The 27767-nt window shown below is 41.2% G+C and overlaps 1 protein-coding gene across 1 annotated transcript; it reads right to left on the minus strand.

Moving 5' to 3' along the window:
* Nucleotides 1-363: 363 nt before the first annotated feature.
* rnaseh2a (ribonuclease H2, subunit A) lies at nucleotides 364-26149 on the minus strand. The gene is made up of 8 exons (XM_043694918.2): nucleotides 25903-26149; nucleotides 23931-24002; nucleotides 21930-22056; nucleotides 20817-20904; nucleotides 16406-16543; nucleotides 12481-12568; nucleotides 9340-9463; nucleotides 364-1268 (listed from the first exon to the last, which is right to left on the minus strand). Exons 1-8 carry the CDS (start codon nucleotides 26027-26029, stop codon nucleotides 1133-1135), a joined length of 900 nt encoding a protein of 299 aa, XP_043550853.1. The 5' UTR covers nucleotides 26030-26149; the 3' UTR covers nucleotides 364-1132.
* Nucleotides 26150-27767: the final 1618 nt, after the last annotated feature.

Below are 27767 nucleotides of genomic sequence, written 5' to 3' on the forward strand. Positions count from 1 at the left end.
AGTAACTAAGTGATTTACTCCATGACATGGGCATGGTTATAAAGATCTTCAGGGCTCAAATTTCACCAAGTAGCATCTCAGGTTAGATAATAAATTATCACGTGCAAATTCTCATTTCTCTGGGATAACCACTAATTAACTAAAATGACTTTGAGTCAATTTTTAAAAATTCAATATATTGGAGTTAGGACAAAGATATTTGTAAATGACTGCCCTGCAGTTCCAAAAGACAGTGTTTTAAAATATAGTTCTAAACTCTCTGTCTTCCATTAGTAAATTATTTTTGCAAGCCTAGAGCTCTGTAAACAAACAAACATTGAGCCACTGGCTCTGGAACCATGATGTGTTGTAAAATGAAACAGCAGGGCTTAAAAACAAGTTTAATGATTTCTTACAGAGGGACTTCCCCACCTTTGCATTTTATTCAACAGAAATCACCAGGCAGTACCTCAGGAGGAGGAGAGAAGGTTGGGGAGGTGGGCTGGGGGGGGGGGGGGGGGAAGAAATGGAAATAGTTGAAAGAAACAAAGAAAATTTACTCTCAGCCTACAAATTACAGGAAATATCAAATTAAAGAGAAAAGCCTTCAGTCAATTTCCACTAATGCAAAAGCAGAATAACTGCACATTCTGGAAATTTGAAATAAAAAACAAAACAAAACTTGAAACACTCAGCAGTTCAAGCAGCATCTGTGGATAGAAAGATTTCAGCTCAAGTGACCTTTCATCAGAATTGATGAAAGTCAGTTTTCTTGATGGAACCAAAGAGTTGCTTTGCAGATGTAATTCTTAAAAATAAAAACAATGAAGTTCAAGAACAGTTTCTGTGACCTCAAATACCCAACAATGGAGATCCAGGCAAAATACTCAATCCAAACTTTCGATATTGACAAGGAACACGTCCTTGATGAGTAGCTCTAGGATGAACATTCTCATGAAAAATTCAGTTCAAGGTTACTGTCGCTTCTTGCGTGCATGGGCTAGATGGTTGCTCATTGCTGACCCACATTTCCCAGCATGCTGCTTCTTGGAAAAGCTCATTCTCTGCATTTGTTTTTTCTCTCCTCCCACCACATAGCATTTGAATTCCAAACTCTGTTTTGCACTTTTTCCATACCCACGAGATCTTGTGCTCATAGGTTCACAAGAGAGACAAGTTTCCTTTCAGTGAAGAAGCGATGTGGCTGATCTTTAGGACCTTCGGTCTTTCTTTGAAAGTAGGAGAGGACTGAAGAGACTTCCTTTTTGTTGTCATCCTCATCATCATCCCTACAAAAATACAGCAGGTTAAAAAAATGCACTTCAGAAAATATTGTATCTGGGAATGCAGCTGGCAGAGTCTTAGCCTGAAGACCGGGAAGGAAAAATTCAGAATTCTTCCTTAAAAATTTTATTACAAAGTTCTGAGGGCAAAGCTGAACTTAACTAACAACTTGAACCAAGTGGAGCATTAAATTTTAGCAGGTTGAGAAGATTTGTAGCTCAGGTTGGAGGATCTGGATGCAAGTTTGCTCACTGAGCTGGAAGATTCATTTTACGACATTTTGTCACTATACTAGGTAACATCAATGAGCCTCCGGTGAAGCACTGGTGTACTACAGGAACTGATAATCACCAACTCAAGGAAACCTAAACACAAATAGAAAGCGGGTCACCTACACCAGTGCCTCACCGAAGGCTCGCTGATGGTGTTACCTAGCATGGTGATGAAACATCTGAAAATGAACCTTCCAGCTCAGGGAACAAACTTACATCCAGAGCATTAAATCATTTGTCTTGCAAATCAGGCAAATCTTTTGGATTGTCAGTGCCCTGTGTGAACTGAATCTGGACAATTTGAAGAAGTTCCGAGATGGCACGATCCTACAGAAATAATTGTCCTTAAGCCTGAATGAATTTGAGCTCTGACTGGCAAGCCAGAGGATATGTCACAAATAAAAAACATGTCTTGGTGTGAAAAACATTTGTGTCTGCAGGGGGGGGGGAAATAGATGTTCATCTGACAAAGGTGGACACATGCTTGTACAAGTTTACTCCATAGCTGGTTACACGAAATCAGACCTCAAGCAGCTTAGATCGCCAACAAGGTGTGCCTGAATTGGGAAGAGCTCCCAATCCTCAGCACTAATCTACCTCACTGTAAGTGGCAGAATGGTGCAAGGCTGCCAATGTTATGGTACTGGCATGTATTGCACCTACATGAGGAGAGAGAATCATTACAGTGAATAACTTCAGATGTCTGGTATCAGAGTTACAGACAATTTTTAAAAAAGCAAATGCACTAGATGTCACCAAACAAAGCAACTTCTTGTTGATTCTTTTGTTGGACTTGTCCATAGCTGAACATTTAATGCCACTCAGCATGTGGCCTGTCATCCACAATCAGGTACTCAAAACAAAAAAAAAAAAAGTGTGCTGTATAAACCTGAATCCCGGGGTGAAAACTCTGCTGGACTGCAGAGGTGAACAGGACAATGCATCATTCAGCTTCAATTAAATGGAAAAACAAGGTGAAGTGTAGTGAAATCAATAAAGGTTAATATAAGAACAAAGGAAGGGCAACTAATAGGTATATTCTAAATCAACCTGTTCAGAGATGTTATTACACACCTCTGAAATGGGTGGGTCTTGAACCCAGGCCTTCTAGCCTAGAAGCACCACCACTGTGGCACAACAGCCCTGAAGGACATTAATATTTCAGAAGTGGAAACAAGTAGAGACAGGGAGGCTGCAGAATGATTTAGCTAGGCTGGAGAGTAAGCAATGAAGTGGCAAATGGAATACAATGTGGAAATGTGTGAGATTATGCACTTTAAAAAGTGGTTAAAGGCTTCCGAGTCCTTGTTCAGGATTCTCTCAATTAATTTGGAGGTTTGCAGTTAGGAAGGCAAATGAAATGTTAGCATTCATTTTGAGAGGGCTAGAAAACAAGAGCAGAGATGTTCTGCTGAGGTTGCATAAAAGCTCTGGTTAGACCACATTTGCAATATAGTGAGCAGTTGGGGCAGGGAATCTCCTTGACACTTAGAAAAATATGCTAGGCCTAGATAGGTTGGACATGGAGATGTTGTTTCCACTCGGAGGAGAGAAAAGGATATTCCCCACACACCCCAAATGACAGCAAAGACTCAAGAGTGAAGGGATGGACTTCTAGAATCGAAATGAGGAGAAATTACTTCTGCTGAATCTATGGAACTCCATGCCACAGAAGACTAATGAGGCCAAGTCATTGAGTATATTTAAGACAGAGGTAGATAGATAGGAGCATATTTAAGACAGATGGGTCGTATGGGAATCAAAAGTTACAGGGAGAAGGCAGGAGAATGGAGTTGAAAAACATTGCCATGTTTGAGTGATGGAGCAGACTCTATAGGCGGAATGGCCTAATTCTACTTAGGTCTTATGGCATGGTCCTGGGGTCTTTTTGTAATGAAACAGGAAAACAGCCAATATTACTGCCCATCCCTGCATCACTGACTGGTCTGTATGAGAGCTCAATTTGGTAAATAAGATAACTTAGAGAAGACAGAGTTAACATCACATCAGCATTCAAGTTATTTGCTTCATCATTTTTGTTTGCCTGTGCATCCAAACCACACCTCAGTTCATGAAGTGTGAGACTATCTTAATTCTGCATTATTGAAGCATGCACTATACCAGCTTGAAAGTTCAAAACAGATACCAGCTCAGGGTAATTGTGGAGCCCTAGATTACAAGGAAGGAAGTACAGATTTCAAATCAGTCTGCAATTGTCCACATTTTATATCCACAATGTAGTGGCCTAATGCTTGATTAGGCCTATAAACATTGGAAAGAAACAACAGGTATTCCTAGAGCATTTTCATGATCTCAAAAATGTCACAAAGTGATTCAGAGTCAATCAAGTACAGATATGAACAGCATGCAATATGATTCCTTAACAGCAATGAGATTAACAATTTTTAAAAATTAAAACAGTGGTGCTGGACAGTGAGAGAACTCGTGTTTGAATAGAGCCAGAGGATCTATTAGATTCACCTGACAGGGAACTGCTATCATTCGAAAGCCAGCAACTCCCACAGTGCAGTGCTTCATCAGTACTCACTGAAACATGATTACACACTCAATGTCTGTGAGTGGCTCAACAATGAAAATGTTACCTCTGCCAAAGTGGATATCCAATTTGGATGAACATTAAAAAAAAACCATTAATGCAACATTCAGGTCTGTGAAGGAGGTGATGAATCCTAACTTTACAATCTGCCCTAAATACTGGAGCTGGTCTCTCTATCCTGATGCTCCGCCATCCTTGCCCAATTCCAAAATGCAACTGTACTCCACATTAAATGATATATTCCTATGGAGATGAGCATTTGAAGTAGAATTTCAACCAAGGAAATAAGTATTCACTTTAAAATAAAAATTGAACAAATTAACAGTCTGCACGTTTAGTTTTATAACATTATGAACTTCAAACTGGTAACTGAGGTTACTGATTTGCTGTCTGCCAAATTAAAATATTTTCTACAATAACAGCTATGATTCTACTTGTGTAGCTGACTTTTACTAAAAGTTAGTCTTGGTGGTTCCAGTTCTATCAATATTTGCTGGGTAACTATATTACAATCTGTACAGTGGAACTGAAGAACCAATCATATAAAATGTGTTTATATGACATTAGCAAATATGATAAATTATTGAAAGAAAAGCAAGAGTGGAAGTTTAACTTTGCAGCAGCACTGGGTGATAAGTGACAATAATTAAGTGCAGAAAAGGAGAAAAAATATTCTGAATGCAAGAAAAAGGAAAGGAAATACATTTTAATTAGGAAGATCATAAGGAAGCATAGGGTGGAAGGAACTTGCTGTGCATATACGCAGGTAAATGTGGACTTAACTATATACATTCTTGGGCATCCCATCAATTTAAAACAATAGAAAAGGCAACACACATTATCAGCGATCAGAAATTATTGTTATGAAGATAAAATTGATAATATCTCCCTGCACTCTAATGATTAGATATTTAAGTGATTTCCAAGGTCCTCAAAGATATTAGGATTGTGGAAATAGTTTTATCAGTTTCCATGTCAGTAAGACAAGGGTGCACAGATTTAAGAATTAAATGGAAAGTTAGAAAATTCCTTTGCACAGATGTTAATCATAATACAGGCCTTTCTGCCACAAATCACTGTTGAAGCAGAGCATGTGTGTTTAAAATAGCAGTAGCAGTCTTAAGAAAATAATATTGAACAGTATACAGACAGGAGGTAACTGCTGGTCCCCTCAACATCCGCCACAGACCCAGTCTAGCAGTTATGTCCTTTAGGACCTAACCAGCTTGATCCATAGTACTGTTGCTGAGCCACTCTTGGTGGTAGACATATGAAATCCCCCACCCAGAGTACATTTTCTGCCTTTGCCATCCTCAGTGCTTCCTCAAAGTGTTGTATCAGTATGCCTCCATGTTGAACATCAGCTGAGGGAGGACGTACATAGTAATCAGCAGGAGGTTTCCTTGCTCATCCTTAAACTGAAGCCACGAGACTTCATGGGGTCCACAGTCAATACTGATATATACCACTGATGTTACCTCTGCTGGGTCTGGCCTGCCAGTGAGATAGGACATATCCAGAGACGGCAGTGGTGGTGTCTGGCACATTGTCTGCAAGATATGATTATGGCAGGCTGTTGCTTGACTTGTCTGAGAGACAGCTCTCCCAATTTTGGCACTAGCCCCCAGATGTTAGTGAGGACAACATTGCAGGGTCAACAGAGCAGCTTTTACTGTTGTCTTTTCTAGTGCCTAAGTCAACGCCACGTGATCTGTCCAGTTTCATTTCTGAGAGACTGTAGCACTTGATAATAAGCAGGAAACATTAGCAGTGCTTCGTCCGGAGGCTCACTGAAGTTGTTACCTAGTATAGTGATGAAACATCTGAAAATGAACCTTCCAGCTCAGTGAGCAAACCTACATCCAGAGCTTAAATGTCCCTAATGTATCTGACTCTAGTACCACCGCTGGCAGTGCATTCCACACACCCACCCCTCTGTGTAAAGAACTTACCTCTGACAACTCCCTAAACTTTCCTCCAATCACCTTAAAATTATGCCCCCTCATGAAAGCCATTTCTGCCCTGGGAAAAAATCTCTGGCCATCAACTCTATCTATGCCTCTCATCACCTTGTACACCTGTTTCAAATCACCGCTCATCCTTCTTCAATGAGAAAAAAAAGTCATAGCTCCTTCAAAATAAGGCATGCCCTCCAGTCCAGGAGCATCCTGGTCAATCTCCTCTGCACCCTGTCTAATGCTTCCACATCCTTCCTATAATGAGGCCATCAGAACTGAACACAATATTCCAAATGTGGTCTAACCAGGGCTTTACAGAGGAGTAGAATAACTTTGCAGCTCGCAAGCTCAATTCCCCCTGCTAATGAAAGCTAACACACCATAAACCTTCTTAACAACCCTATTAACTTGGGTGGCAACTTTGAGGGATCTATGGACGTGGACTCCAAGATCTTTCCGTTCCTCCACACTGCCAAGAATCCTACCTTTAACCCTGTAATCTGAATTCAAACTCATCCTTCCAAAATGAATCACTTCACACTTTTCCAGGCTGAACTCCATCTACCACTTCTCAGCCTAGATCTGCATCCTGTCAATGTCCCATTGCAACCTACAACAGCCCTCCACGCTACCCACAACTCCCCAACCTTCATGTCATCGGCAAACATACTAACCCACCCTTCCACTTCTTCAAAGTAATTTATAAAAATCACAAAACAACAGAGATCCCAGGACAGATCCCTGTGGAACATCAATGGTCACAGAGCTCCAGATGAATATTTTCCATCTACTACCATCCTCTGTCTACTAAGGGCCAGCCAATTCTGTATCCAGGCAGCCAAACTTCCTTATATCCCATGCCTCCTTACTTTCCGAATGAGCCTACCATGGGGAACCTTATCAAATGCCGTGCTAAAATCCATATACACCTCAGCCACTGCTCTACCTACAATGTGTTTAGTCAAATGCTCAAAGAATTCAGTAAGGCATGACCTGCCCCTCACAAACCATGCTGATTTTCAAACCATGCTTTTCCAAACAGTCAAATCCTGTGTCTCAGAATCCTCTCCAATATTAGGAAAGTTTAATTCACCCATGACAACAACCCTATTACTTCTGCGCCTTTCCAAAATCTGCCTTCCTATCTGCTCCTCTGTTTCTGTTGCTACTGGGTGGGGGTTTAGAAAACACCCAATAAAGTGACTGCTCCTTTCCTGTTTCTGACTTCCACCCATACTGACTCAGTAGACAAACCTCTTCGATGATCTCCCTTTCTGCAACTGTGAAACTAATCGCTGATTAGCAATACCACTTCCCCACCTCCCTCCCTATTTCTTTTGAAATATCTAAACTCTGGAATATCCAACAACCATTCCTGCCCCTGAGATATCCAAGTCTCTGTAACGGCCACAATATCGTAGCTCTAAATATTGATCCATGCTCCAAGTTCATCCCCCTTATTCCTGACACATTGATTGCAACTTTGCCCTATCAATTTCTACCCTTCCTCACAGACTCTCAGCATGCTGTAACTGCCTGTCAACCAGGTACCCCATCCTCTCATCCAAAGCTCCAGTTCCCACCCCCCCTGCCAAATTAAATTTAAAACTCTTGAAGAGCTCTAGCAAACTTTCTGCCAAGGATATTGGTGCCTCTCCAGTTCAAGTGCAACCTATCCTCTTTGTACAGGTCCCACCTTCCCAAAAAAAAAGTATCCCAATGATCCAAATATCTGAAGCCCTTCCTCCTACACCAGCTCTGCAGTCACATGTTTGCTGCACTTGCTCTCTATTCCTAACATCTCCAGCCCGTAACACCAGTAGCAATCCTGAGATTACTACACTGCCCATACTGCCTTTTAGCTTCCAACCCAACTCCCTATATTCACTTTTCAGGTCGTCATCCCTTTCCTAGCTATGTCAACATTACCGATGTGTACCATGACTTCTGGCTGGTCACCCTCCCCCCTTAAGAATCCTGTAGATTTGATCAGAGACATCCCTGGCCCTGACAGCCCTGAGGTAACATACCATTTGGGAGTCTCATTTGTGACCACAGAATCTCTTGTCTGTTCCTCTAATCATTGAATCTCCTATCACTATCACTGTCCTATTCTCCACCCTTCCCTTCTGACTCTTAACTGCCCTTCAGGCAATTAGAGATGAGCAATAATATTTATCTCATGAATGATATTTTTTAATTCTATAATCAACCTGTTCAGAAAGGTTATTACACACCTTTGGAACAGGTGGGACTAGAACCCAGGGCTCCTGGTTTAGCAGTAAGGATACTTTCACCTTGCCGCAAAACCCCCTTATCCACAGACTTACTTGCCCCAATTAGTTGTCTACAGCTGATCATTATGTAGTATACTGATTTATTCCCAATTACTCAATAATAGTCATCTTCTGAAATAATATCAAAGCATAGAGTGAGAATTTCTAATACACAAATGTTATCAGCATAGTCAGTTATTCACTGCTCTGATATAAAGACAAGGGAAGGAAGGTCCTTGTTCTGTACCCAATGAGCTGATATCAGCCAGGGCAACATCCTCTGAGGTAACACAACTAGCCTTGGTACTTAGTGGCAACATCACAGGCTAGTTCAATCAATCTGGGATCTCACTCCTGATTTTCACTGAGTAACCCTTGCAATAATGAATAAGTGCACACATCCGAAAAGAACTAGGATTAGCCTTTGCTCTGATATTTCCCAAAACAATAGACTGTTGAACCCCAATGCTAAGCTTACAAATGATAATTTCCAACTTGGATGAGATACTGAAGAGTGGCCAGTGTCTGTAGGGCAATATCCCAATAGTCACCTGTAAGGAGAGAGCAGGAAGCAAGGAGTGTAAAATTTACAAGGAACTAGCAATATTCATTTGCCTTACTTCTAGTAATATGACTGTCATTACATGTTAATTAACTGAGGTTTTCATTCAATTCAGCAACACTGGACAACAGCAGAAAGCCAAAATTCTCCCCGAGTAAAGCGATCCAGCAATTCCTGCTAGAAAATACATATTTGTAGAATTAGGTTTGAACTGAATTGGACAGTGATGATGCAGCCCAGCGTTAAGATTAGTGATCTAAACAGTCATGTTGGGGAAGAGACAGGACAGAAATATGACAAAAAAAACTGGAAGACAACATTGGATAGGCTTATAAACAGCAAGTTGTAGACTAAAAACGTACCCAATGGCAAGTTTCAGGAGACAAGACTCTCTCCTTAAAACTAAATTCTACAACTTGTGGACTAGTTAATTATGTAATTTGTTCCATACCAGTGCACAGGTACTGCCCGTGTATCCAGAATTGCCTGGGCTGTGCTCCAACTGAAGCGTACAAACTGTGGAAATCCAAACACAGGGTCCACCTGGTTCTCCAGCCAATCTTTTGTTTTAGGATCTACAAGGAACAGCAGATGCAAAAAACAATGAAATCCTTGAAAACAAGGGAACTTTTCTCTAGAGCACTCTGGTGCAAATCCCCATTACGCAAGAGAATTGACAAATGCAGTGGCTGTTTGTAGTGCTGCAGATAGTTTGATGTTTAATTTTATCAAATAGCCCTACACAGCATCCCACACAGTAGAATGTGAAGAGGAACTGCAAACCTTAAACCAGGTAACCATATATTAAAAAAATATAATCAAATGTCTAAGAGTTTATATCAGGAAAACCCAACAATTAAATTAAACCCACCAGTTATTTATTGCTGCAACCTAAATTTAAAAAAATAATTTAATTAAACTACAGCTGAAAGAACAAGTATTCACGTTTTCTGAAAATCCTGCAAATGTTGAATAAAAAAAAAGTGATTTGTCTTGTGTATCGATACTTTTTAAAAATACAAAAAGATCCCATTTTCTACTTTACTTGATGTCTTCCCAAGCAGCAAGGCTGCGATAATCAATTCTGATGTATTGAGAATCTTACACACAAGTTTACATCCCATTGCTCTGACAACAATTCAATCTGACTCAATATGGTACAATAAACACAGACGTCTAGAGGCACAGAGAAAATAAGAATGGTGCAGGATTCATATACTATGCAAGTATTGCACATCACTTACAGCTACCTCACCAATGTGAGAACTAACAATTAAAATAGCACGGCAAGAACTCCTTCCCTAGCTTTAACAGTAGTGTCCCACATACAACATTCAGCTCACTTTCAGACTCTTGTATATAAAAAAAACTTTTCGTTATTTATGCTGCACTCAGATCACTATTTTTAGTTCACATGTCCACTACTCAAAGCTTTTGTGACGCTCAGTAACACTTAAAAGTTAAGATCAAGGAGAAACCAGACTTTTGAATTGCAATGTGACATTGTATAGTGCCCAGTGGTCAAAATCCCCTGCTTTTTAATATTTTTCATGATATTAAAGAAGTTCTCTTCTCTCTCCTAGCCTTTTGATGAAGAATAAATATTACATGTTGAAAAAAATACAGTCTGCAAGTTTTGCATCATGCACGTATCAAGACAATTCATTAAGAAATATCAATCATTCTTGCAAAAACCCTGTTGAGTGCAAGACTAAAACCTCTGCTAAAGTGTGTCTTTTGTCAACAATACTCAAGTTCTGTACTACCAGACAACTATTCATAAATGTTCTCTTTTGACTGTAGGACTCAAGATTTAGGCAATAAAGCAGGTTTTACATGGAAAGAAAAAGCAAACTCTAATAGCAAACCAATATAGTGACTTCATTTAGTTCATCTGGACCAGGTCAGACACAAGTATAATGTGCCTTTAGTACCAAACCTAGACCAATGTGCGAAAGTCTACCCACCACAGGATCTCTATTAGCCATTTGCCCAGCTGCAGTACAATGGCCCAAGAACTGTCAGTATGGGTCAGAAGGTTATGCACTCAAGTTCTGCTAACAAATGTGAAGACAATCTCAGTTGACTATCAACACTGAAGGAGTACTCCATTAGAATAACAGAGTACAGGAACACATTCTTTGGCTCACCATGATATGTTGACCATGATGTCATTCTAAACTAATTCCATCTGCCTGCACATGATCAGTCTTTCTCTCCTGAACAGACAGGGAATAGAGTGTGTCTAAATGCCTCTTAAAACATTGCTACTGTGTCTGCTTCTACCTCCTCCCCTGGCACTGCATTCCACTGCTGGAGATACTGTAATTATAATTAAAACAAGGACATTCTTGCCTGCTCAAGTAGATACAAAACATCTGCCGATATTATCTGGGACAGAAGTAGAGACAATTCCCAAACGTCAATGTTTCTTCTTTCAGTAAGACCACCAAAGGCAGATTATCTTGTGACTGATACATTTGGTGTTTGCAGGACCTTGCGGTGCACTGGCATTTCACCTATAGGTCAGCAATGGTGCATTTTAGAAGTAATTGGTTCTTTGTAACAAGCATTGAGCAATCTAGTGGATATGGTAAGATTACTACTAGAATGCTTAATATAAATGAGGTGGGAGTACACGGTCACATACCCGCCAAGGTTCAAATTTGATATACAGAAAATCAGAGGTTTCCACCAGTCAGCAAAAATATATCAAATGAGCCAATTCCTGGTAACTGTCAGGTAACTGTCTGTGTTAAGTTTGCACATTCTCCCCATGTCTGTGTGGGTTTCCTCCGGGTGCTCCGGTTACCTCCCACAATCCAAAGATGTGCAGGTCAGGTGAATTGGCCATGTTAAATTGCCCATAGTGTTAGGTGCATTAGTCAGGGGGAAATACAGGATCGGGAATGGGTGTGGTGGGTTACTCTTCAGAGGGTTTGTGTGGACTTGTTGGGCCAAAGGGCCTGTTTCCATACTGTAGGGAATCTAATCTTAAAAAAAAAACTAAAATACTGAATTACTGATAATATATCCAGATGTTTTACGTGCGATTTGTGAATTCACATTTGGGGTTGCTTCCTTTCTACTTCAGTGCAAAAGTAAAGTCAGTTAGTCACCAAAATATATCACCAAGGCATTCTGACGACCATTTTTAAAATTAGATCACAAGCCTTTAACAGCAGGTCAGCACTGGTCTTCATGAGATCAGTTTAGAGTGGGGATTGGGACATAAAAATTGAGGTATAATTTCTCTTCAATCTCCCCATATCCTCAAAAGACACAAAACAGTAAACTGCAGAGGGAAGATAAACCCAGATTATTATTTCACATTACTCCCAAGAAGTCAATGGCACAAACAGAAACTGACAAAGCAAATTTGAATAAACAACATTACTCAACAGAAGAAGTTTGTGAAAAGCTCAAGTAGGAAGCAACAAACACATGAATATGCAACCACAATCGATTCCTCCCCTCAGAAGGTCCAGTGCAAGTTTCTCATTTCATTTCTCCAAACAAAACAAAGTCAATCAATTCTCATTACTCCTGTACTGTATTGACTGATGACACGCTTGCTACTGATAATTCTTACCATTCGGATACCCTGAACCATAATCCAGGTTTATATCACCTAGATCTTCAACAAATTTCCATGTCTGAATTGCATGATCTCTGGCAACCTGAAGGACACACAATTGAAAGGACAAGATTAACTTGATTCATCAACTCTGAAAGTTAGAATTAAATTTCAATATTACGATGTTAGTGTTATATTCTTTAATGGAAGTATAATGCATGAAAAATAAGAATACTTTTTCAAGTATGCAAATAAGTAATGTCTCAATTCCATTTCTCCCTGGAATACTTCAGTATTTTAAAATCACTCACATATGAAAAAATAGCCTATTTTAAAAATCAGCCTGTTCGGAGGTGTTATGCCACACCTCAAGAGCAGGTGAGACTTGAACTTGAACTAGGGACCATACCAGACCTGGTGTTGGGGAATGAGCCTGGCCATGTGGTTGAAGTTCCAGTTGGAGTACTTTGAGAATAGCCATCACAATTCCATAAGTTTTAGAATATTCATGGACAAAGACAAAAAAGTGGCCCTAAAGGAAGGGTGCTAAATTGGGGGAAGGCCAACTACACTGGAATTCAGCAGGAGCTGGGGAATGTGGATTGGGAGCAACTATTTGAAGGTAAACCCACATTTGAAATTGGGAGGCATTTAAAGAGAGGTTGATTAGAGCACAAGACAGACATGTCCCTGTGAAAATGAGGGATAGTAATGGCAAGATTAGGGAACAATAGATGGCAGGTGAAATTGTGCGACTAGCCAAGAGGAAAACGAAGCATATATGAACGTTTAGGCAACTGAAGACAGACAAAGCTTTGGAAGAATAAATCGGAAACGTAGGACCAATCTGAAAAGAAGAATTAAAAGAGCTAAAAAAAGGGGTCATGAAATATCTTTAGCAAACAGGGTTAAGGAAAATCCCAAAGCCTTTTATTCATATGTAAGCAGCAAGAGGGTAACTAGGAAAAGGATTAGCCCACTCAAGGACAAATGAGCAAGTTATGCGGAGTCAGAGAAAATGGGCGAGATTCTTAATCGGTATTCGCTGAGGAGACGGACAGGATGGATGTTGAGGTTAGGGATGGATGTTTGATTACTCCAGGTCAAGTCAGCATAATGAGGTAGGAAGTGTTGGGTATTCTAAAAGGTGTTAAGGTGGACAAGTCCCCAGGTCTGGATGGGATCTAGCCCAGGTGACTGAGGGACGCAAGAGAGGAAATAGCTGGGGCCTTAATAGATATCTTTGCAGCATCCTTGAACAAAGGTGAGGTTCTGGAGAATTACTAATGTTGTCACCTTGTTTAAGGGTAGCAGGGATAATCCAGGTAATTGTAGACTGGTGAGCCTGATGTCAGTATTAGGGAGGCTGCTGGAGAAGATACTGAGGGATAGAATCTATTCCCATTTGGAAGAAAATGGGCTTATCAGTGATAGGCAACATGGTTTTGTGCAGGCAAGGACATGTCTTACCAATTTAGTAGAATTCTTTGAGGAAGGGACAAAGTTGATTGATGAGGCAAGGGCTGTACATGTCATTTACATGGACTTCAGTAAGGTATTTGATAAGGTTCCCAGTGGTAAGCTGATGGAGAAAGTGAAGACGCATGGGGTCCAGGGTGTACTAGCTGGATGGATAAAGAACTGGCTGTCTCCTGTTGCCCAGAGCATAGCAGTGGAAAGGAGTTTCTCAAAACAGAACTGTGACCAGTGGTGTTCCACAGGGATCCATGCTGGGACCACTGTTGTTTGTGATATTCATAAATAATCTGGAGGAAGATATAGGTGGTCTGATTCGCAAGTTTGCAGATGACACGAAGATGGATGGAGTAGCAGATAGTGAAGGGGACCGCCAGAGAATACACCAGAATATAGATAGACTGGAGAGTTGGGCAGAGAAATGGCGGATGGAATTTAATTCGGGCAAATGAGAGGTGATGCATTTTGGAAGATCTAATTCAACAGCAAACTATACAGTAAATGGAAAAGCACTGGCAAAAAAAAGAGATCTGGGTGCTCAGGTCCACTGTACCCCAAAGGTGGCAACGCAGCTCGATAGAGTAGTCAAGAGAGCATACAGTATGCTTTCCTTCATCGGATGGGGTATTCAATACAAGAATTGGCAAGTCATGTTACAGTTGTAAGATTTTGGTTCAGCCACATTTGGAATACTGCATGCACTTCTAGTCGCTACATTACCAAAAGGATGTGGATGCTTTGGAGAGGGTGCAGAGGAGTTCACCAGGATATTGCCTGGTATGGAGGGTGTTAGCTATGAAGAGAGGTTGAGTAGATTAGGATTATTTTCATTAGAAAGAAGAAGGTTGAAGGGGAACCTGATTAAGGTCTACAAAATCATGAGGTATAGACAGGGTGGACAGCAAGAAGCTTTTTCCTCCCAATTACTTGAGGTCACAAGTTCAAGGTGAGAGGGGAGAAGTTTAAGAAGAGATATGTGTGGAAAGTTCTTTATGCAGAGGGTGGTTGGGTGTCTGGAATGCGTTACCAGAGGTGGTGGTAGAGGCAGGCACAATAGTGACATTTAAGACTGATACATGAATGGGCTCGGAGCAGAGGGATACAGATTCTTAGAAAGGTTTAGAGAGAGGATCGGGATCGGCATAGGCTTGGAGGGCCAAAGGACCTGTTACCGTGCTGTAATTTTCTTTTGTTCTTCTGGCTCAGAGGTAGGGACACAACCACTGCACATCAAGAGATAGCGTTCTATACTTGTCATTTTCACATCTGGTTTAGAGTGAAAGACATTGCATATTCTAAAGTGGTTTTATCAGATATCAACAATGGCAAATTCAAATAATATTCTTTTTCCACATATTGGTCTGCAAGTGTGACCCATTACTGCCACCTTAAGGACATAATTTTCCAGTCAAATCTTTCCTATGCAACTAGAAAGAACAATACGTTAGAACAGGAATTTCAGCAGTGCTCATTCTGCACACCAACACAGGAAACATTTAAAAAGTTAGTGACGTGAAATTACACTTTGTACACATTGCAGTTTATGACATATTCTGCTATCAATTATACAATTGGTCCATTTGACCAGTTATTTCCAAACTGCTGTATTTCTAGCATCTAAACACTGCCATCTGATGGTTTAATCAGTAAGTGCAACTCTCAAGCCTAGACCAAGACCTGTCAGTCTGGTGAGAAGCAGAAAGCTAGCAGTGTTAAACTAATTATATTGCGTCACCTAGGAGTGTATTAGTTAGATGATACAAATACAACAAATAATTTATAGGAGTGCAGTTCAAGAGATATGGATCAGTCAAACTATTTTTGCTTATAAACACTTTGCACTTGATAACATTGTTCTTCACAAGCAAACACAGTAAAGCACAGATGCACACCATGAGCTTTCCCCTTGTGCAATATCAGAAATACTAAAGTAAAATTGCCTCATTGACCTACACCATTCCAGTTATTGGGGAGAAGACTGCAATTGGACGAGGGTACGTTGCTGCAATTATACCCTGAAATACTTTGTATTGAACTGCATTTAATGAGAATAAGTGCAATGAAACTTTTTGTTAAAATAATTCTGGAATTCCTTCTTAAAACCTTAGATACAAAACTACAGTTTACTCAGGACAATGGCCAATTTACATTGGTGAGAAAACGTAAAGAGGAGAGTTAAACAGTGATGTAGTGTGATATACTCAGTTTGCTAAATACAGTGCATGAATCGTTCCCTCAAATGCTCAAGATTTCTTGATTTCAACTGGGAAACCAGAATTTCAAAGTGTTTTTATTCATTGTCTGGAAGTAGGCATTGCCGGTAGGGATGGAAGTTATTGCCAGTCCCTGGTTACTTTTGAAATTGAGGTAGCAAATCTTCTTCAACTGCAGGACTCCATGTGGCAAAAGGTATTCCCATGACCAAGAGGAAAAACCTAACACACTCCTAACATTCAGCACTCACTTTGGCACAGATGCTCGCTGCACTGACTATTGGGAACAAGGAATCAGCCTTGGATCTGACTGTGACCTCCAGGCCTGGGAAACGTTCCTTCAGCTTTGCCTCATACTTTTCTGCAGGTCCCACTGTGTCTACGTAAACCTAAGGATAAGCAGAGAATAATGCAGCAATATAAAAATCACTTAGTTTTTACTTAAGAATGGGAACTGTAGAATTCATGCTGCTAGGCAGAAAGACTCTTCAAATGGAGAACTAGACAATGTATTTTAAATAACAGATATTAGTGCTTAAAAAAATACAAAATGAGACATGCAATTCAGAAACAATTAGGCATGTACTATACAAGGAAGCACAGGTGTGACCAACTTTGTACATGTGCATAGTTAAACTGTTTCACAGAAAATGAAAACAAGTTTAAAAAGCAACTTAATAGCAGCTGAACTGATTCATGAGCCAGATTAAAATCGATATCAGATAAAAGCAATGGTGTTAATTTATTATTGATATAAATAGCAGAATGATTGTTATTAATGAAATCCGTAACGAAAACTCTTTAGGGTAATCATTCATGTTAATTCACTAGTTGACCCAATTCCTCCCATGCAGCTCAATGATTCTATGAACAAGGTGTGTGCTTGAAGTGGACGATGAAATGTAGTTCAGGCTATATATAAAAAAATCAGAACACAATCTCAGTTGAAAAAACAAAAAGGAACATTGCCATGGTAAAGCATCAAGATAGTGTTATTTTTAGACAGGGTGAGCAATTATCCAATTAGAGACCTGAAGCAAGACTGCATGTTCTTGTCCAATATAGTTCTATAACTGTAGGATAAAATGTTTTAAAAAACCCAACATTAGATAGTCCTCAGAAACAGAAGGTCACAGAAGCTAAGATGGCAGCAGAGTTTTCAGAACAGATTCCACGAAATGAGACAAAGGCATTTGGCTAAAACTCCTCATTGATGTGTCAGCTATCTAATAAGGATCAGGTTATCAAAACCATCACTAATTTTTGATATTTAATATAGTAGTTTTTTTTGTGACCTGGTAGAATTTACTTTGTTCAAGATTTCTAGCGTCTACTATCCATAAAAGGCACTCATAACAAAATGCTTAGCTCGAAGATATCTTCCCTCCTCTGCTCAATCTAGTACTTTCTCAATCCCTTATATTGCTTTCAAAGGCTATGGGGAGAAAATGGGGTTGAAAAACCTATCAGGAGAAAGTGATCAGAAAGAAAGTGACTGCAGATGCTGGGGATCAGAGTCAAAGAGTGTGGTGCTGGAAAAGGACAGCCGGTCAGGCAGCATTCCAGGAGCAGGAGAATCAATATTTCAGGCATAAACCCTTCATCAGGAATGAGACTTATGGGCCAAGAGGGCTGAGAGATAAATGGGAGGGTGTGCGCATGTGAGTGTGCGCGTGGTTTTGGGGGGGGGGGGGGGGGGGGGGGGGGGAGTGGTATGGTAGCTGGGAATGCGATAGGTAGATTAAGATAGGGGAAAAGTCATAGGTCAGAGAAGACAGTTCAGCAGATAGGTGGGAAGGAAGATGGACAGGTTGGACCATTCAAGAGGACAGTGCCCAAGTTGGGAGGTTGGGACTGGGGTAAGGTGGGGAGGGGGAAAAAAAAAAAGAGGGGAAGTGTGGAAACTGGTGAAACCCACATTGATCCAGTGTTCACAACAGTTCATCAACTTTACAAACACCTTCCACCCCAACCTCAAGTTCACCTGGACCATCTCAGACACCTCCCTCATCATCCTGGCAGTATCCCATCTCCACATTTTCAGCGACTGGCTCAACATGGACATCCACAACAAATCCACTGACTCCTACAGCTACCTGGACTACACCTCCTCCCAACCTGGCTCCTGTAAAAACATTATCCCTTATTCCTAATTCTTCCACCTCCACCGGATCTACTCCCAGGAGGACCAATTCCACTTCACATCCTGCTCCACCGACCTTGAGCCCCACCCCTCTAATCGCAACAAGGCCTCCTCCATCGCCAAACACAAACTACCTGATGCCTGGAGGAAGAACACCTCATCTTCTGCCTTGGGACCCTCCAACCATACAGGATCAAGTTTTCCAGTTCACCAGTTTTCCCATTTCCCCTTCCCCCACCTTATCCCAGTCCCAACCTTCAAACTAGGCACCACCCTCTTGAACAGTCCTACTTGTCCATCTTCTTTCCACTATCTGCTCCACCCTCCTGTCCAACCAAATCACTTTTCAACCCCACCTTTATCTACCTCGCACATTCCCAGCTACCTTCCCTCCAGCCCCATTGCCATCCCAGTCCCATTTATCTCTCAGCCCACAAGCCTCATTCCTGTTGAAGGGCTTATGTCCGAAATGTTAAATTTTCCTGCTCCTTGGATGCTGGCTGACCGGCTATGCATTTCAAGCACCCTTGAAAAAGCTATCAGCCATGATTGAATGGCAGAGCAGACTCAATGGCTGCATGCCTAATTTCTACTCCTATGTCTTATGCAAATGTGTAACTATGTGGATTTTTGTTCTTTTAAAAGAGCAAAAAACAAAAGAAAGGAACTATGATAGCAACAACCCAATTGAATAATGCCACCAATAAAGTTTTTTTTTAAATTTATTTGTGAGATGTTGGCATCACTGGTTGGCCAGCATTTATTGCTTGTCCCTAATTGCCCTCAAAGAAACTTTGTACAACTGGTGCAACTGAATGAAGTGGCCTTGTAAGCCAGAGGGCAATTGAAAATCAATTACACTGAGAGAGTCTGGAGTCACATGTCAGCCAGACAAGGTGAGGATGACAGAATTCCTTCCCCAAAAGACATTTGTGAACACGATGAGTTTTTCCGAAATCAACATGGACGGTTTCGTGGTCATCAGTAGATTCTTAATTCCAGATTTGAACCCTGGTCCCCAGAACATTAGCAGAATTTCTGGATCAACAGTCTAGCAAGAAATACCACTAGGCTATTGTCTCCCTATAATAATCTACTCAATCTCATTGCAGGAAATACTCTCATCACACCGAATACCTAAAATAAGTGCAATCACATAAAAGACAGACAGCCTTAGCAAAAGGTTTAGTACAAAAAAGTTATCCTCCCTCCTCTTTGCAATCAGAACCCTGTACCCTTCTGGCAAAAGCTCGTTGTCCTGAAAGATTAAATCTGCATCCTTCTCCACAAATGCTACCTAATCGGAGTACTTTCAGAATCCAAGACTCAATGGTTTGCCTTCCTCATACCAAATACAAAAGAATAAAACAACAGCTTTTAAAATTAATTAGAATTAGTGCTCCATCTGCCTTAGTTTTTCTCTTTCAGCTGTATAGATTGTGGTATATGAACTTTACAAGATATAAACAGAATCAAAATACGTGTTACTTATAGTAACATTGGAGGTTAAACAAGAATAAACCTACTAATTAACGTGTACTATTCTTGAAGTTCAGTCATCAATAGTCTAATTATTTTGATTTTGGTCAACTAGCAGAGATCCAATAACAAGACAGTTTTTAAAAGCCAACTTTACATGTTAAAAAGGCATTATCATCATTGATTCACATACTATCCATGTCCTAGCTGGTTACCACTGATCAGAAACTGAACTGGACCAATCATTAAAAATGCAGGTCAGAAGTTAGGAATTCTGAGTGAATAACTCACCTCCTATCTCCCCAATGCCTGCCCACTCCATACAAGGCACAAATCAAGAGCATGATAGAACACTGTCCATTTTCTTAGATTGTTGCAGATGCAACAACATTCAAGCAGCTCAAAAGCACCTGAGGCAAAGCTTTCTACTTAACTGGCACCCTCTCCACATTCTGCACTGATGCAGGACAGCAGCAGTGTGTACCACTAAACGATGCACTTCAGCAACTCACAAAGGATCCTCAAATAGCATCTTTCAAATTCATGACCTCTACCACCTAGAAGGTCAACGGCAGTTGTATGAGAACACAGACCTGCAAGTACCCAATCAACCAACACTATTTGGACTTAGACCTAGAAATGCCATCCCTTCACTGTCACTAGGTCAAAATTCTATAACTCATTCCTTACCATCACTCGGACTATAGCGATTCACAAAGGCAGGTCACAACCTCCCCTCGAGGATATTTAGGGATCGGGGATAGCTGGCTTAGCTATGACACCCACATTCCATGAATGGATTAAAAATAAAAAATTGTGTTTTAAAAATGCCACACTCAATGGCAAAAAACAAGCTTTGGGATTCCATGAGCAGAAGGTCAGAGAAAGACAACAGCATCCCAAAGAATGGCTAAACCAGAAACTCTCTGATAGGGAAGAAGGCAGTACCTAAAGATGACTCAAGTAACAAGTCAACATTTAGGAGAACAAGACTGTAAAAAGAAAAAAAGTAGTATGTCCAAATTATTTTATTTACTCACCTCTTTCACTTGAACACCACTGTCCAATGCATACTGAATGAGTCCAATGGCAGCATCATGAGACAATGCATTCAGGTTATATTTAGTTCTGATGAGAACAAGAAATGATAAAACAGTCAGTCAGTCAGTAATTGATGGTTTCAATCTCTAATTCACCATGTGGAAAAATGTGGTCTCATTTCTAACTACCAGAAGGGAAAACTGTTCCCCATGTATTAATCTTGCTACAGGAAGAAAGAAGGTTTTCATCAACAAAGGTCAGAAACTTAAGAAAGGCGTGCACACTACAGAATGAAGTGTTTCTAGTATTTTGCCAATCTAAACTGAGATATCTACTGTGTAGTTCTGACAAGATTGCAAAACATACAAGAGTTGCTTTCATGCTTGATGCCAGACACCCACTACAGTATGACTGCAACCAATACAAACCAGCATTTTAAGTTAAGCAAGCAGAACTAGGGTTCCAAGCCTATCAGCTTTCCTCTAATTTAAAAATACGTCACCAACAGCTGATAGGATGCAAACAGAGTGCAGCATTCCTTAACTGGAGATCATCGGGTTGTCCACTTGCACTGTTTCAAAAACTGTAGTCGGCATCATGGTGGCAGCATAGGTATTAACATGCTTCAAGTTGTCAAGGATTTAAAGAAAGATGACCAAGTTTAGAAATTTTTTTTAGTTTTACATTTGGTGTGAAGCTTCTGTGTGGCAATTAATAATTGATAGCAATAAAGAGGACGGCAAGGAAAAGGGAAGATTAGTAAATGGGTTATCTGAATCAGGGCCATTAAAATCTAGCTAAGACAATTTGGAGAAGCAAGATAACCCTAATGGCAGACCTTCCACATGGGTGAAAATATCAAAATTTTGTATTGATAGTGAAATGAAGGCAAACATCTCAATCAATCATAACAGTTCATTTATAAAGATAGCATGGAAGGAGTGTATTCAACCCCTGTAGTATCAGGTTCTGCCAAATGTAACTTTCCTGCAAAGAAAAGTGACATTATCAGCCCACTGCAACATCTGCATGTGGTCAGTCATCTTCATCTTATTCCAGCCCTAACGTGCCTCAAACCAACCCCTCCATTACATCAATATGCTGAACAGTACCTTTGCTGCATTGAAGTTGAGATTACATTGGGTGAAAGGACCTCCAAGGCCCAGCCGATAAAATCATTTGCTTCATCTAGTTTCGCAAACAGTTTTTCTCTCTCTTTCTCTGTCAGTGTCTTGGAGTCTGCAAGAGAGAATGGATTTGATTCGATTCGATTAATTATTGACACATCAAGATACAGTGAAAAATATTGTTTTGCCTGTTCTACAGGCAGATCATGTACCAAATAGCAGTAGAGAGCACAACATGGTTTTACAGCTGCAGAGAAGGGGCAAAACGGGACAGCAACATTAACATTTGAGAAATCATTCAAAAGTCTAATAACAGCAGGAAAGCAGCTGTTCTTGAATCTGTTTGATTGTGTATTCAAAGTCAACATCTTCTGCCCGACAGAAGAGGGTGAAAGAAAGTATAATTGGGGTGGGGGGGAGAAACTTGAATTATGTTGGTTGCTTTCCTGAGGCAGTGCAAAGTAAATGGAAATAAAAAAGCAGAAAGGGAAATAAAATCAACCTATCAGGGTCTGCATTTAGCTAGCAGTTGAAATATTCCCTTCGTGAGGTAAGGGCAACAAGAAAAAAATGAAGGCAAAGATAACAGCCTGGTGGCACAGTAGGCCGCCAACACATTTAGGTGTTTGGAAACCAAAGGACATGCTTTCAATTCCCACACAGTAATCTTTGCTGTTGGGTTAAGTCACTTCTGGAGGCAAGGCCCACAGGGTAAAAGTGAAACCAAGCAGCATAAAAGATAAGGGATCAAACAGATAATGGCAAGGTGGTCCCTGACCAGAACTGTAAGAAGAATGGGAAAGCAAGATCCTGAGTGAAAATAAACAAAAATAAGCAGCTGTGTGGCAAGTCTTGCTTTCAACTCTGAGTCACATTAATGCATCCGAGGAATCATAGAATCCCTACAGTATGGAAGCAGGCAATTCGGCCCATCGAGTCCAACGAACCCTTCAAAGAGCATCCCATCACCCTACTCTATCCATGTAACCATAGATTTCCCATGGCCAATCCACCTAATCTGCACGTTTTAGACTGTGGGAGGAAACCAAATCACCTGAAGGAAACTCAGACGTGCAAACTCCATATGGTCACCCAAGGGTGGAATCAAACCAGGATTTCAGCGCTGTGAGGGAACAGTGCTAACCACTGAGCTGCAGTGACACCGTAGGGGGCTCAACACTTCAAAAAGGTGGTTAACATCACCTCAACAAACTTTGAAAAATTTATTTTGTGAACATTAAAAGAATCCCCATGTGTCAAAAGCAAAGGCAGAAATTGCTGGAGAAAAATCAGCAGGTCTGGCAGCACCTTTGGAGAGAAAGCTGAATTACCTATTCAGGTCCAGTGACCCTTTTTCAGAGTGGGAGTAAATTCCTGCCACATTTCCAATCTAAACCACATCAAGCAAGGAACTAGCAAGGTATTGTTCGGGACTGGGAAGAAAAGTCAGAAATCACAAATCCTGCATATTGTGCTAATTTGATTCAAGAGGTTTTTAAGAAACTGGCCACACGCCACTTCTTCATTTCAAATACAGCATGAAAGGTCACAAAGACCTGGAGAGCAGAATAATTTAAAGAAAATTTAAACACAAAACAATTAGTGACTCTTACATTTTACTATTCCTGGTTTATGCTTAATAATGAGCAATAAGATTGTAGTTTTGCAATATTTTTTTGAAGCTTTCTTGAACAGCAATTAGTCACCAATATCAAATACACTGCAGATTAATTCCAGCCATTTTCAGTACTTTGTTGAATATCAGAAACACTTAAAATGTTGCAGCATTCTGGAGCCAGGGGTGAGCAGCAAGGTCTGCAGTATTGATACCTTGATAAGGAACAAAAGCTTGTACAATGTTTGCACTTATACTTGCTTGCTTGTAATTTCTATATTTGGGTTTTGGCAGCATTTGGCAATTTCACTGGATTATCAGAAGCATTTTGACTTTTTAAAACTAAAAAAAAAATGTTTTGACTTCCGTACCGGCAACCTTGAGCTCCTCAAGTTGCTGTTGTTTAGAAAGCAGGCAATAACAGACTCCATATACCATCGGCCCTGAGAGAAGAGTAAAACAATACATTAGGCACAACAGTCCTGAACACAGGTGAAGAGGTCAGTCAGTCGACTAACAGGACATATAGGGAAACAAACAACCATTATATGGCGCAGAGATTCTAATGACAATAAGTCATCTGGGAGTGTACAGATGTGAACACAGGTTCATAATTTAAAGGTTTAAAAAGAATCAGTCAGAACAGATCACTGCTGTTTTAAAGATCTCAAACACACAATAGGATTGATTTAGTAAAGATATCCAAACCTCTTAAATCTGCCTGACATACAAGTTACTTACCCAGGTGAAGTTGTAATAAGCCTTTACTAAATGGTTTCCGAATCACCAAAATACATATGCCCACATATTTCAAACAAAGACAGAGTTGCACACTTGAGTTTCAACCAACAGCAATCTACTAAATAGTAGTTTTGGAGGGACCCAGTTAACATTCACTATTTTCAGGTAATTTTCTCCTGTTTGTAGTACTAGCTCAACACTATTTTAAAAAGTAGAGGGAGATGCCACCTATTGCCAGGCCTTTGTTGTATTGCTTGGAAAATGACTAAGTGTGGGACTGGTTTTCCTTCCTTGACACTTGAAAGGGTTCAGAAAATATTGACAAGGATGCTGCCAGGGTTGGACATGATTTGGAGATGCCAGTGTTGGACTGGAGTGTACAAAGTTAAAAAAAATCACAACACCAGATTATAGTCCAACAGGTTTATTTGAAAGCACTAGCTCCTTCATCAGGTGGTTGGAGGATTTCAGCTATAGGGAGAGGTTGATTAGGCTGGGGCTGTTTTCCTTGGAGTGTCAGAGGCTGAGGGCTGACCTTATAGAGGTTTATAAAATCATGAGGGGCGTAGATAGGATAAATAGGCAAGGTCAATTCCCTGGGTGAGGGAGCGCAGAGCTAGAGGGCATAGGCTTAGGGTAAAAGGGGAAAGATATAAAAGGGACCCATGGGGCAACTTTTTCATGCAGAGGGTGGTATGGAATGAGCTGCCAGAGTAAGTGGTGGAGGCTGGTACAATTGCACCAGCATTTAAAAAGCATCTCGGTGGGTTTATGAATAGGAAGGGTTTGGAGGGATATGGGTCAGGCCCTGTCAGGTGGGACTAGTTTGGGTTGGGATACCTGGTCGGCATGGACAAGTTGGACCGAAGGGTCTGTTTCCGTGCTGTACATCTCTGATTCCTCTCCTATTGTGAAATACAGCAAGCCTTTTGCCGCATTAAGACCTGGAGTAGGTACAATTGCTGTAATTAATTCACTCCCTCCCCCCACCACCCTCACCCCTCCCCAATAGTCCCCCTCATTCCCCCACCACCCCCCACCTCTCCCCCATCCTCCTCACCCACAAACCCCCCCCCACCCCTACTACAATCACCATCACCCCCATCCACACTCTCACCCTTTCCCTACTCACCCCACCCTACCCTCCCCCCACTCCTATCACCCCTCAACCTCCCCACACCACCCTCACCCTTCCCCCACTCATCCCACCCTCATCACCCCTTCCCCCACACTACTCTCACCCTTCCCCAATGCCCCAACCCTGCCCTACCCCCTCACCTCCCTCACCCTTTCCCCCACTGACACTAACCTGCCCCAACCCCTCGCTCCGCCCCGCTCCAACCCCAACCCCTCGCTCCACCCCACCCCTGCCCCAACCCCAACCCCTCGCTCCACCCCGCCCCGCCCCTGCCCCAACCCCTCGCTCCGCCCCGCCCCTGCCCCAACCCCTCGCTCCGCCCCGCCCCTGCCCCAACCCCAACCCCAACCCCCCGCCCCGCCCCTGCCCCAACCCCAACCCCAACCCCCCGCCCCGCCCCTGCCCCAACCCCTCGCTCACCATCGCCCCCCACCCCCAAGTCTCGCCCTGTCGTCGCCCCTCACCCAACACGGGCCCTCTTCCAGCCTCATCAATGCCCAGGCAGCAATCTTCAGTCAGGCAGGCGGCGGGCACGGCGGATACCAGCCGGTAATTTTTACTGCTGTCCTCCAGAAACTCGCTCAGGTCCATCGCAAAGGCGCATGAAAACAATTCTGACTACAACCGCCAATCTGAAGCAGGACAGCGGCGGGACTTTTAAATATCTCGAGAAGCAACCGCCACAATGACCTCTCCCGCGCTCAGCGATGACCTGCCCTTTCACCTCTGATCCCATCCCTGACGCCCCATTTGTTTTATTAAAAAAATCATGCGGTAGAAAGTTACCCTGAACATTTACAGCAGGATATTTTTTCAAATTTAAATTTGGATTTAATTTAATGTTTAAGCTTATCATTCACTGCGACTTAATATCCTTTAGTGCGCATGTGCCTATGTGCGCAAAGCCCCTGGGAGTTGTAGTTTAAGACCCAAAATCAAATTTTGTTTTAAATATTGAAACTTGAAGTAGTCTTCCAACAATAAAAGAGCTTATGGGGCTCAAATAATAATACATTCGATATATTGTATTATCTTATACATATTTATAAACATAATGTTGTGATTTTTTTCAGCTCCAGTATTTAGTCTTCATCTCATTTTAAGGTTACCAGTTTAGCATAGCACTCAATGGGTTCTCTGAACTTCAAATGGTCTTATGAATTATTCCGCCTGAAGTATCAGCCCAGATTGCTCTTTCAAATGTTGATGTAGCCACTCTGCATTTCCGTTTCATTTCAAATTTTCAGCATATTGCTTTATATTTATCTCTGCAATGAAATCAACTACCTCACAGTTACCATGGGAGCAACATGTCTGCCTATTCAGATAGATGTTGACTGAACTGTCCTTACGCTGTTCAAAGAGCAGGAAGTGAAGCTCCCAGTGATTCAGCCAACATTTTCCTTTATCTGTATAGCAACAAAAAGCTAATTAACTGTTCATGCATTTGCTTTTTGTATTTTAGACTCAGCTATTCCAATATTCTAACTGGTCAGCCATCTTTTACCACCCATAAATTTATGTTTCTCTGCTGCCCATATCTTAACTCAGATGAAGTTACATGCAATCACTGATTTTTGTTGTTATTCAGTCTGCAAACTACTTATTATTAAAAGTTTTCATCATCATGCTCACCTCCCATCACGATCTCTTTCCTTTGGATCTCTGCAACCCAATTAGACCTAAAAACACTCTCTTACCCCATGATCCATCCACACCTTTCACTCTTTTCCATCAACTGTTGATTCCTTCAATACCATCGTCTGAAAATCCCCCTATTCATCCCTGTATCCTTACCTCTCTTCTTTAAGACAATCCTTAAAACCTAGCTTTTGGTCACCTGGTGCAATGTTTCTCTGATGAAGCTTGCTGTGCATTTTTGTCTGATTGCGTACATGTGAAACACTTTGAGATATTTTAAATGTAATGCACCAAATAAATTCAAATTGTTGTAGGATATTACCAAGACGAAACATCTCTCTATCAAACCGCATCACCTGTCAATTTATTTTGCCCACAAAGTGACAAAACACCCTACCCTCCTCCCTTTTATTTTCTACTACTAAGCCACTGCTTCAGAATGTCTTTTTAAATTCATTCTTGGGATGTAGGTGTAGCTGACCAGGCCAACATTTATTGCCCTTCCCTATTTGCCCAGGAGAAGGTGCTGCTAAGTTGCCACCAAACTGTTGGAGTCTAATGGGTGTCGGTCCCCCATAATGCTATTAGAAAGGGAGTTCTAGGATTTTTGACCCAGCAACTGTGAAGGAAAGGCAATATAATAGTTCTAAGTCAACTCTCAAACCTTCCTTACTTAACAGGTTAAACA

This window comes from Chiloscyllium plagiosum, unplaced genomic scaffold (assembly GCF_037043375.1).
Source record: "Chiloscyllium plagiosum isolate Xiang-an unplaced genomic scaffold, Cpla_swu_hap1 HiC_scaffold_45, whole genome shotgun sequence".
NCBI classification, from domain to species: Eukaryota; Metazoa; Chordata; class Chondrichthyes; order Orectolobiformes; family Hemiscylliidae; genus Chiloscyllium; species Chiloscyllium plagiosum.